The sequence below is a fragment of the Procambarus clarkii genome, chromosome 45, assembly GCF_040958095.1.
Source record: "Procambarus clarkii isolate CNS0578487 chromosome 45, FALCON_Pclarkii_2.0, whole genome shotgun sequence".
Lineage (NCBI taxonomy): Eukaryota > Metazoa > Arthropoda > Malacostraca > Decapoda > Cambaridae > Procambarus > Procambarus clarkii.
The window spans coordinates 9,847,664-9,860,723 of NC_091194.1; the positions used below are offsets into that span (position 1 = coordinate 9,847,664).

General features: G+C 36.8%; 1 protein-coding gene across 2 annotated transcripts in view; it reads right to left on the reverse strand.

Annotated features, from left to right (window-relative positions):
• Positions 1–13,060, reverse strand: part of LOC123770031 (L-asparaginase 1) — a 33,280-nt gene that overhangs the window by 5,606 nt on the left and 14,614 nt on the right. For both annotated transcript variants that reach the window (XM_069301387.1, XM_045761615.2), the window contains exons 5-14: positions 11,670–11,781; positions 10,324–10,449; positions 8,875–9,085; positions 7,448–7,653; positions 6,775–6,867; positions 6,452–6,565; positions 5,086–5,301; positions 3,654–3,827; positions 2,703–2,876; positions 1,497–1,656 (exon numbers count right to left, since the gene is read on the reverse strand). In XM_069301387.1, coding sequence (XP_069157488.1) covers positions 1,497–1,656; positions 2,703–2,876; positions 3,654–3,827; positions 5,086–5,301; positions 6,452–6,565; positions 6,775–6,867; positions 7,448–7,653; positions 8,875–9,085; positions 10,324–10,449; positions 11,670–11,781 — 1,586 coding nt within the window. The remainder of the gene's footprint in view (positions 1–1,496; positions 1,657–2,702; positions 2,877–3,653; positions 3,828–5,085; positions 5,302–6,451; positions 6,566–6,774; positions 6,868–7,447; positions 7,654–8,874; positions 9,086–10,323; positions 10,450–11,669; positions 11,782–13,060) is intronic.

The following is a 13,060-nucleotide window of genomic DNA, read 5'->3' on the forward strand; positions in this document are numbered from 1 at the left end:
CACCAGATACCCACAAGCACATGGTTCCCCATTGTCAGGGACACGTTCTACTGCCCACACAATGAGTATGGGATGCATAATAAATGAACAAAGTCAATCAGGTATGGGAAGCTTATGCAGTTTATAAGCCAACAACTAGTCTGCCATTAAGTGCAACCCACAACAATTGACTAACTCCTGGTGGGGTATTTTTTTATTGCTAGGTGAACAGAGACAATCAGGTGGAAAGGGAACTATCCACAATATCTCACCCTGCCTAAGAATCAAACTCTGGTCCAATCATTTGTAAGCTGACTGTGCTAATAGTCATTTTAAGAACACCATTATATGTATTATATTAGAGTGATATAAGTTTGACTAATATTAGAATACTGTACTTATAATAGCAAACTATTAATAATAATAAATTACAGTATAATAATTTAATTTCTAAAATAAAAAAAACAATTACAGTGGTTAATTAGTAGGTACAGAAATTATTTATCATATAAAGCCACTAATGGGCAAAGCATTTCAGAAATTGTTGAGGACAAGACGTCTGGTTCAAGCGAGCACAAAGTGAGACAGTTTAGAGAAACGCCACGGTCAGAGTACAGGAGACAGCTGGTAATCCCAACAATGTAACACCAAGTATAACCACACTGGACATAGGACAGAAACCAGGAGAAATTTTTCCACACAAACATTTATGAACCCATGGAACCACCTACCGAAGCCATAAACACCAAGACATTACAGTATGGACTTCAGTTCAAAATCCAGCTGGGAAAAAATCCTTAAGAATAAAGCAGGAGGCCTCTGACAAGCCTCTGCCTTCCTGTCCTCATCAAGCCCATTAGAGAGTGTGGCTCTAAAGTAAATTCAAGTATATATAATTGCTTTTTAGACAACCCCAGACAGGGCCGGGTCCTAGTCCAAACCATAGCACACTTACTGGAACAGAATTCCCAGTCAATCCATAAATGAGCTTGGAATCCCTAATGCAAACAGAGTCTGAAGATTTATCTCTACTTGGCTTGATATTTTTTTTAGTCCCCCCCCCCCTTTTTTTTTTTTTTTTTTTTTTTTTTTTTTTTTACACAAAATGCTACATAAAATGATTATACAGTATACTGGTCATTGAAGTTACTGATGCACGAGCAATGCTCAAATTTAAAACACAATAAAAGTCTTTAAACTATAAGGAAACATGTCAAAATGATGCCCTTTTTCTAAATAAATGATTTCTTATGCAGACATAATTACTCATGAGAACAAATTATGCTCATTACACCTCCTGGTGAACCCAGAAGTGTTTATACAACGTTGAATTCAAGCAGCAAGAGCCGAAAGTTCAAGTTAAACCTAGAAACATGAAGCCAAACCAACACTTAAAACAACTTGTGTTGGTGTGCATTGATCTTTACAATACTTTGATTGTGCATCACTAATATTATAATCTTTTACCTTGATATTTCCAATATTTACACAACTCAAAAAATATCAATGACTCTCACCATTTCTTGCCTCATGAGCAGCTATTAGTTCTACCAAGTGGTGGTTATTGTTAATCTCGGCACACATGACTGGTGTGAGGTCGGTGCGGTCACGCACATCAGTAGGGACGTTAGCATCTAGCAGTACACGAATACATTCTTCCGATCCCACAGTGCAAGCCTGAAACAAAGTTTAAGCAAGAGCATCATAAAATACATTATTCAAAGTAAGGTTGCTTTTATCACTTCTTCAAAATGTGCACCCCACAAACTGTAAAAGTAATACTGTACTATAATTTATTACTATTTGTGTTGAATATTTCCCCCACCCCAATATATTTCGCTTCCCAAGGCCTGGTTGACGACCGGGCCGCGGGGACGCTAAGCCCCGGAAGCACCTCAAGGTAACCCCATGGTATGAAAAATTTGTAGTCCGTCTCTTAGAACAAGAAAGTAGCAAAACCTGGAATCAAAAATGAACAACTGTACTCTTCTTGACTTCAAAATCATAGCAGATTGTCAATGAACTTTCTTAGCTAAATGAATTGTGGGGTTCAGTCCCCGAGCCCATTATGTGCCTCCGTAACCCTTTCCACTACCGCCCACAAGATGGGAATGGGGTGCATAATAAATGAACTAAACTAAACTAACTATGCCTCTATCCTTATATTAGCTTAGAGACTTGCCCAAAAACCTATGCATGTTGGTGGCTTTAGAATAATATACAGTACTGTACATGCACCTGCCATGTCACATTGTTCACATTACAGTAATTCAATTGTTGTTCTCCACCATACTACTGTAATAAGAATATTAAATTTACGTATTAAAATTATTACAAAATCCAATGTATCAAGTAAATAAACATTATAGATTGTATGTTTTATAAAGCCACTAATTACACAAAACGTTTCGGGCATAACTTAAAATAATGAGTAGTATCGATTTTTTAATTATTTTTTTTTATTTTGCCCAAGGGAGGCGAGTTTATTGGGCAGCGCCACATCGAGTTTTACATTTCTGGGGTAATATTTAAAATTTACATGTACAATAACATTTAAATAAAATTGTTTTTATTTATATAAAAAAACATCTGAAACATGATAAAGAGAAGCATTCATAAGTATGACTTGTGGATAAATTTTGACAGCCAAAAAGTCAAATACTGTATATAACAATATAGAATGCAGAACAACTAAATTAGTAATCTTGACAGTATGTACTCACAGCATGTAGGGCGGTGCGGCCACAGGGATCAGTACACGAGAGGTCTGCTTCAGCCAGTCGATAGGACAAGAGTCTCTGTGCATGGCCAGCTGCCGCTGCAGTCACAACAGCCTCTCCAAGTCTTGTTGGAGAATCGGTCAAATGTGCTCCTGTCCTGATTAGCAGGCCAATTATCTATAAGGAGAGGAATCCGTAGAGTCAGCTTACATGCAGACAACGTCACAAGTCTCAAAAGCACAATTACAGGTGGTGATTACAGGTGGTTATTAGAGGCATATAAGGTCAATGTTATCACACAATCAGTATATCTGAAGGTTTTTTCTCTCTTATCCCTTTTGCTATTATCTTAAAAGATGAACCACAGTTAACATAGTTTTAGTACAATAAAACTGACAGTATTTCCATTACAGTATATTTTTTTGTATCAAGTTACGACATAACAGAATTTACAGCAATTTTATTAAAAAAGCATGCCACAATACAATATTCATAATCCCCACATATTCTTGAAACTTCCTCTGGTCAAGTCATACTTTACCTTCATATCTTGACAGTCAAGTTACCAGAGATCTTAATCACCATTAATGGATAATATGCATGCATACATACTGTATACAATATACTGTACATCCCTGGTATGTATGTACTGATTATTCTGTACTGTATTATATACCTCAGGTTATACACACATGTAAACACAGTACAGTATAAATAAACATTTACCCATGAAGGAAATGAAATGATAAATTACTCTAGTGCTTTCATGTGTGTATTTCAACTTGTCTTCTGAACATGTACAAATACTTAAGTAATTTCTCGTTTAATTATCCTTCATGGTCATACCTTTTCACATTATCCACCACTTATTAATTACTTTGTAATTTATGTACATACAGTACATACATGTGTGTGCTTGAATGTGTATGTATTTATTAAATATCTGCTTTATACCTTGTGGTAGTCATTCTCAATTGCCACACTGAGGGGTGTACGTCCTAACTTGTCTCGGACGTGAACTGAAGAACCGTGTTGAAGCAACCAGGTCACAACCTCACTCAGGCCTTCATTACATGCCATGTGTAGAGCTGTCCAGCCAGACGCATCCTGCAGATTTATCTCTATGCCCTGTAACATGTAACAAACACAATGTAAAAAGTGTTCAGACAATATCTTTGAGCATCGAGATATCATTATTAAAATAAAATTGCCTTATTTCCTTAGAAATCCATTTTCCTTAGTTTGAGGTAACTTACATCATCATCATTTGTCATTGTCTATGTATAGTTCAGGAGCAGACCAGTTATGTTATGATGTAAACTGAACCATCAGATATTAGAAGGTCTTTTTAAGCAATCTTCATGCCCGTGCATCAACTGTTGCATTATTTCATACTTTTTTTACCTATTGACCTAAAAGTAACAAGTTGCAAAGCTCAGTCATAGTTCTCTAAACTAGCTGTAGCCCAAAAATAAATATGGTTGCCAGAAAGATACCAAAACCAGATCGGGTGCAGTACACCACAAAGACATGAGAAAAGTTTGTAACTCGTGTCTTCCCCATTAAATTTTGTACCCACATAGCTGTCTCCCAAAACTGACTACATCACTGAGCTGCTGCATCTGAACTCTTTACTCTAGCTAAACATATAATGGTCAATAGCCAAATACTGTGTACTGTGAAAGACTAACAACTTATACAGCATCTTGTATCCAAGGTGTCTACGTGGTACTATAGCCTAATGCATTTCTTCTCTTGTTACTGTATTTCAGAGGTAAAATCCTCTGTTATATATATTCAAATTGGTTTGTTACTTTCTTTATCATTGGTCCAGGTAATGTAATGTAATTTTACAAAGGCAAATTAATTTTGTAGCCATAGTAAATGGTTAGAAGAAAACATTTGCATTATATATTCAAAGCAAGCCTGTGTATACACAAAGCAAGGAAAGGCTTGGAAAATCTTACATTCGATGTACAGTTTCTTAATGTTGCGAGAACCCAAAATAGTTTGAAATATATCTTGGGTTTGCATTAAAAAAAATACACGACTTTTGTGCTAGAAAGCCACTTCGTGTCCAGCCAGAAGATCCATGCAAGACAAAAATGTAACAATAGAAAGAACTGCATAATTAAAATAAATGGGCTTACCGAAATAGCCGTCTGGAGCAGGAAATACGAACATGGCATATTAAAGTACAACTCTTTCTGATGCAGTTACTGATGCTATTCTCAAACTTAACAAGAGCTGCACCTATGCCAAAGTGAATCACTCCAATACTAGATGTTATTGTTAAACACACACACTTTTTGATAGGAGCGCACAACCATCATTAACAATGTTACCCAAGTGTAAGCATAATGTAGAATTAATCTAGATTACTCACGTTATGGTAAATTTCGTCAAGGCGTGCTATGTCTGCATTTACAATCGCAGTAAAGAATAGCGTAGGAATTAGAAGCTCCTTGACATGTTCAATGTCATCACTGGAGGACAATTGGAGAACACGAGCAATGGAACTTATGACATCCAATTCCCTAGTTTCCATCTCGTCTTCCTGGCTGACTGCGGTCATTTCACCTCGTAGGTTAGTAGTCATCATCTGTTATTACAAACACCATGACAGCCACTGCAGAATTACTTAACAATATGAAATATTATAAAGAATTATTATGAATAAATATTACAAATTTATACAGCGAGCACAAAGCATAATCATAATTTTGATTATGAAATTATTTTTTAAATACTGTATGGTACAGTACCTGTTTTCAGAATAATGGCTACCCATTCATAGTTTTTATACACAGGAGCTTTCACAAAAACACACACACACACACACAATGCAAAATGTAAGTAACATTGAAATACAGTAAATAGTAACATTATATTTAATGGTCAACTATTATGTACTGTATTGCTACCAATGCCCACACTGGGCATTAGCAGCAATAACTGCATGCCCACACTGGGCACTGGCAGCAATAACTGCATGCCCACACTGGGCATTGGCAGCAATAACTGCATGCCCACACTGGGCATTGGCAGCAATAACATTCTGTACTTCTCAGCATCACCCAACTCCCAGTGAGCAAATTAATCTCAACAAACACTGAAATGATAGTTAATTTCCCTTATCTGGGACAGGAAGTTTGTGCTGAGGCTTCCCAAGGCCACTAACTCCCACGGTCAAACTACTGACCTTTCCCAGGATATAACCCACAACAGTTGTCTATCTCGAGGGGTACCTATTTACTGCTAGGTGAACACAGGTAGGAAGTGAAAGTAAATGTCTCCAACCATTTCTGTTCTGCCCAGGAACTGAACCTGGGATCCTAGGGTCAGATTCACGAAACCACTTATACAAGCACTTACGAACGTGTACATCTTTCCTCAATCTTTGATGGCTTTAGTTACATTTATTAAACAGTTTACAAGCATGAAAACTTCCCAATCAACTGTTGTTATTGTTATAAACAGCCTCCTGGTGCTTCGGAGCTCATTAACTGTTTAATAATTGTAAACAAAGCCGCCAAAGATTGAGAAAAGATATAAGGTTCGTAAGTGCTTGCGTAAGTGCTTTCATGAATCTGGTCCCTAGAATGTAAACCATTGTGCCGTACTACAGGACTTTCCTAAATGTATCCTTAAAATTAATATGACATTTCCAGTCATAGCTGCCATGGCCTTGACAATAAACCTTAATGAAAAAATGGCAAAATGATCTAATGCTATATCTAAACTGTACTGACCACTTTCTTGGTCTCGTTGTCCCACTCCTTCTTGGCCAAGACATAACTGAGTTTGGTAAGGGCTGCCTCGGGGGTCATGTCAAGACCGGCCATCACCCCTGCCTCCACTAAGCCCTGACAAAAGAGCAAAAATACAAAAGATAACAATAATCCCTAGATATGGATATATTAGATAAGATTATTGTAAATTATCTTACAGCATTTATTTGCATGCAAGGAGTTGAAGCCAATTTTAAACTTAAAAATATAATGAACATGCAGTACAGCTAAAATTTACATTTGCAATTGTCTTAGTGTACATTTTTAACAAAGGGTACAAATACCTCTCCTGTCTCATACACTGTATCAACAGAACCGTGCATACACTGCGTAATGTTGACCAAGATAACTCCTCGCTCAGTTGCCTCTTTTAGTACCTAAGGATATAAACAGTGTACAGTAATGGAATTATGAAATTTTATCTTAATATAATAAACATTAATAAGAGCAATTACTGTACAGTAATGTAATTTAAATGAAAAGACACAGAAGCAAAATAATAAGGTGGAAAAAACAATATTACAGAATTCAAGAGAAGACACGGAAAGTCAACAAAACTGAAAATGCTGGTAGAATTCTTATTATACACAAATCAAGGTGAGGAATGCTGTCTAGCTTAATAGAAGATTGTGCTACATAGCCTTCCCGGCTTGGTGCCTTCTTTGATAATTACTTAATAGACGATTATCTTGATAAGGAATGCTAGACATCATGCCTTACCTAAATCCACTTTCCTAATGATAAACAACTGAACAACAAAATAATGTCCTGTAATTATACAAATTCTCTCCTAATGAGATTAGCCAGAAAGTTAAATAATTATGGCAGTCAATACTTGATACCGATTACTCAGATTACCCATAAAATAACTGAACAACTGTGATGATCTTCCAAATGATGAGTCAAAACAGACGATCAAGTACACAGAACATATTAGAGCACCAATCAAGAACTTACTTCCATAATATCAGTTCGGTTAGAAGGCATGTTGCCAGCACCATAGGTCTGAATCACTGCTCCAGCCATGGGAGGTTGCAGGAATGAACGAACCGTATCAGCAGAAATGGAGGGAAATATCCGCAGAATACCCACATGGCGGTTCAGACTGTCAAACACCGTGAATTTCTCCAGGCAGGTTGGACGGAACACAGAGCGGTAATCAACTGTAAATAAACATTCAGTTACACTTGACCATGTATCAAATAAAATAAAACATGATTGAAATTAAAACCATCTTCATTTTACAAAAACCTACCAGTTTACACATGCTCAGACTCATTCACTTTAAATCATTTCGGAAAAGGCCACTGGAAATATGATAAATATCATTTACAGAACTAAAACATTATTAGTATTACCAAGAAAATCCGTAGGAGCCGTGATGAGGGTTCGAACAGTGGGTGTTTCCATGCACATGTGCTAGCAACTAGACCATGACATCGTATGAGTATTGCAACCTGGAATTCCACTGCACAGACACACAAGGATTTCCCGAGGCTTCTACTGAACCCGGAAGAGGATTTTCACACAATTCCCCAATGCACTCTGGTTCTGTCATTTAGGCCTGTTCTACCTCTCATGCTCCTCTTTCAATACACAAAGTAATCACACCATTATCTTCAAACCCTAAAACTCGCTAAATTGTGAATATTAAACACCTGGCAAATTCTCCCTGAGAGCACCTGAGTGGCAGGGACATTTGGGACTGAACAATGTTAATTAACACAATCTGAATTAAACATTGTTCAACACCACTGCTACCATTGTAATGTAACACCATAAATAATTGTATTTAATATTTCACATATAATGAGTGTCGGTCACATAGGATATTGGCAGTGCCAGGCTGTCGGCCCTGAGCATTTTCAAAGTCACACCTTTCTAGTGTTAATTGTTCACAGGTTGAGTAGCGGTCAGGTCGAGTCAGGTGACCTAGCTCTCTGCTAAGCTGATAATTGCAAACGGGCGGCTGTATTGTTTCCTTCAAACAAGCCGCTGTCTAGGTGTGGTAGAAAGATAACCAAAGGTTATCTCATGGTAGGTGGAGTTTAGCTCCCAGTTTCCCCTTAAATATCCATGGAACTGTACATTTGATATATACACAGATGGATAGATACAGACAGAGAGAAAGAGAGACAGACAAACAGGGAGAGAAGAGCCTCACTAGGTCTACACAGGCCTGTTCCCCAGGCCGGTTGGGATTCTGTCAGCCATATCACTCCCTCCTTGCTAACCATCTTATAATAAGAGACTCTGATGAGTGTGTAAGATTGATGTGTACAAGTATTTGGTGTTTTCCAATTTAAAGTTCAGTATGAAAATAACCTTTAAATCTGATTTTCAGTCTCTTTCACTTTAACAAAATATACAATTTTATCTCTCACCTTGAATAGAGATGCCAGCAATAGCCAGCGGGGACATATTTGGGGAATCAAAAGCTTGCAGCCTGCCTGTAGATACTTTAGCGGTGCGGTTTCCCCGGTACAGCTTGTTGTTGAAGAATACCGTCACTTCAGGAATAGTGTAGCTCCCTGCCATTATCACTGACCCTACGAAGTTGTCTCTTCCATCACTTCGAGTCTCAAAAATGGGGATCTGAGAAAATCAATAGCATGAGATAGTAGATTAAATATTAAGTGTAAAATAGTGGATTAAATATGAAGCAGACGCTAGTGATAAATAAATAAATCAAACAATCCTTTGACTTTAATGAAAATAAAGTAGTTATTCAATTGTGCAAATCTCTCTACTACTCTATCCAAGTAAGGAGACCTCATCTTCAGAAGAATCTATTTGCTTTGGAGAAAGTTCAACACAGAGCAACAAAATCATCCCAGAACTAAGTCAACTGTCAAGCAGGAACAGTTGAGGGCCACAGGACTAACAACACTACAAACTAGACATGACAGGATTGATCTCGTTGAAACTTTTAAAATGCCGAACAAGTTGAAAGATATTAATCCAGACCACTTCTTTAAAAGGTCAAATGTAACATATACACTAAGCAGCAGCAACAACAAGTTCAACAAGCCACAATATAGGACAGAAAACAACAGTTTCCTCACCTATAGAGTTGACCTTTTAACATGAACTGCATACACACTGAATCCATAAATGCCAAGACATTGCTGCATTTCAAAATCCAGTTGAAACAAATCCTCAGGAAAAATGAGGGAGAACCTTTGGCAACCACCAGATTCTTGTCTCCATCATGACCACTAGAGAATTCAAGTATATATATTTGATTTATAGTCAGTAGTCATGCACAGGATTTTGAGCAATATTTGTGCATCTAAAACTGTACATTTGCATGTATACTTACAATTTTGTATATATATTAGTTAAAAAGAAAAAAGTGCAGTACTACTATACAGTATATAAATAAGATTAGTACATGTACTAGTGAAAAAAAAAATTAAATAGTGGATTAGTCCACTGCTAAGACTATAATAACCAATACAAGCAGATTTTTAAAGTACATTATTGCAATTTATCATTTTCTCACAAAACACGATACAGTGTATACAGAGAACGAGTCGCAATAACATGGTTGAAACAAATAACCCAACCCACACATACGAAATTAAATGATAGTGACAATGTTTCGGTCCGTCCTGGACCCCATCAAGATAAACAAAATACAGTATATTTAATAAATTTTAATTCATATATTTCAAGACAAATCAAGTGCACATACATAGTGATAAAGCATTGAAAATATAAATGCTAGTACTGTACAGTATTGTAAGATGTTTAGACATCCAATTAATACATTTTCTTTAATTAAGAGGTCTGTACTTGAGAAACTCTGGTAACTTATAAACATACATTACCTGGGAACCAGTTATGACAACAGGCTTGCCCAAGTTCTCAAGCATGAAGGAAAGAGCTGAAGCAGTATAGGCCAGAGTGTCCGTTCCATGCAACACCACAAACCCGTCAAACATTTCGTACACACCCTGAGGACAAATTGCAATCTTAACATTCTCATAAAAGGAAACACTTTGGTGAAAGTTCATTGATGTCAAGTTTGGAAAAGGCAAGCATATGATTTGAGGTGAGGTAGCATGCACGAAACCAGTCAGCAGTACAATCCTAATGTTAATTATATAATATTTACTGAACAAGACTTTACTGTAAAAGTTGGTCATCATTACCATTTCCCCACTTATAGGATAGAGAGATATCAGACTGGATGGAATAAGACAGCACTATAGTACAAAAAACATTAAAGGTACTGTACTCAAAAAGAGGCCCACCCATTTATCCACACTATACTGCATTGCTTCACATACTGTACCCTCAACATTGTTACTCCAACAAACCCCCATAACAATTCCCAACAGCTTCACATGATACAGCATAAAGTGTTTTCCCTATATTATTTAAAGTATAGTATTGCTTATGTCAAGTATTCACACCCTCTTTAAGTGATTGCACCCCATTACTTCTCGTCCACACCGGTTGGTGTAATTGGTTCACAACCAAATGGTCTCAGGGTTTGTTTCTTGGACAAGGCAAAATGTTTGGACATTTACTTTGCCTCTTTTTGACCTATCAGTAATAGATACCTGAGAATTTGCTATCTTTTGTGGGTTGCATTCTGGGGTAAGTCTAGGCAAACCTTGACAGGCCTGATAGGCTTCCTGACCTCAACAATGAGAAACAAAAATACCATATCATTTTCACCATACCCTTCATCGCTTGATCTAATTCTTGGACTTTCTCTCCTTTACCGACCCTCAAATTCACTTGAATGTACATTATTCATTATCACAGTCGTTCAAGTGTTCAGTATAATCCAGTCTCCTAAATACACTTTCCTTAATCTTACCATATCACTTTTGCAATCCAAAATGCAAAAAGTAATATACTCACATAGTCTGCAGACTTCATATCCTATAACCTATACAGCCCTGTACTTCATATATATTTGGTTTCCCATTGTTAGGGACAGGTAGTTTTCGAGGTCCACCCAGGTCAACAACTGATCGACCCAAGAATGCAAACCACAAAAAGATACCCAACTTATTTGTACCTATTTAATGCAATGTAAAATAAATGTTCCAAAACATCTTGCCTGACTGGGAATCGAACCCAGGGCATTTAGTTGCAAGCCAAATGCACTAACCACTGTACATACAAAAGCTAAAACAAAAAAAAACAAAAAGTCATTTACCCGAATATCCTTAGCAACTCGGATCCAGTCATCCATTGTCATGTTGGAGGAGTCTAGGAGGGGATCATATTCATAAACCCAATACACCACTCGACGCTTCTCCTTGCAGTCCCTGTATATGGATAGTTTTATCAAGCAGGACCATAACAGCATCATCATCTTCAATTGTTTTGTGATAATTGCTGATATTCATGAACTTGGGAAATATTGTCCTAAAATATTTTATGCAAACCCACTACAGATCTGGATATAAAAATGTGCCATCTTTGTTAGGCTTAATGCACGAGGCAATGATGTTGGAAAATGTAGCAGTGAAGCATTACTTGCTTATTGCAAGGTACTAATAGACAGAATTAGGACCATGTAAGAGATGGGCAGAATGCTGCATGTGACTGGACTGGGCAATTAAAGTACAATATGCTCCGAGCAATTGTCAGGTTATCAACTGCTGGCTGGATAAATATTGCAAGGCCAACTCAGTATTGTTTAATAACAGCTGAGAGGAATTCTTAGGCAAATGTGACATGTATACAAGGGATGGGGTACATCTGTTCAGGGTTTCACTTTTAGTGTAGTAGAAGGATCATTTGTCAGAATTTAAACTACTTGAGGATACTGTAGTGGTCTGAGTGCATGGTGGCAGAAAAAGTAGCAGAAAATTGTTGGCATCAAAAACAAGAAATTTCAGGGAATTAGGAAGTACAATATTCTCAAGATTATACTGTATAAATATACACATGCTCAAACATAACCCAAAGAGAATATCACACACACGTAGCAGTAAAATTATAAATAAAATGAATTACAGGTACATTTTTGTTCACAAAAACAATGCTATTGCAATCACAGAAACATGGATTATTGTAGAAAACAGGGAACTTTGTAAAATACCAACTCACGGATGCTATTTTTTCAAACTGATAGGCAAATTTGAAGGACGTTAGAGGATTAACAATATGTTAGAAAAGTAAAATATATACATACATGGTGTCAGAGAATTAAAGCAGGCACAGAGAAACAATTTGGATTAAATTTAATGAAGCTAATGATAGTTATATTATAGAGTACTCACTGGAAAAATACTTAACACACAAGAGATACTTGAATGCAACTGATGGTAGGGGATTGCAAATTCTACAAGCAATTCTCGTGAAAGAAAGAAAGAAAAAGAGACTTGCTATAACATACAAACTTATGTCATAACTACCAAATGAATAACATTGCAGCAAATTGATGAACAAAAGGACCTTGGAGTCAAAATCCACTATGCACTGAAAGTTGAACAAGAGGGAAGAGCAGCAGTAAAAAAAAACTAATGAAACCTTAGGAATAATCAAGTGTACATTTGACTTTAAGGACAAAAAAAGGTGGTGATTCAATCATATAAATCT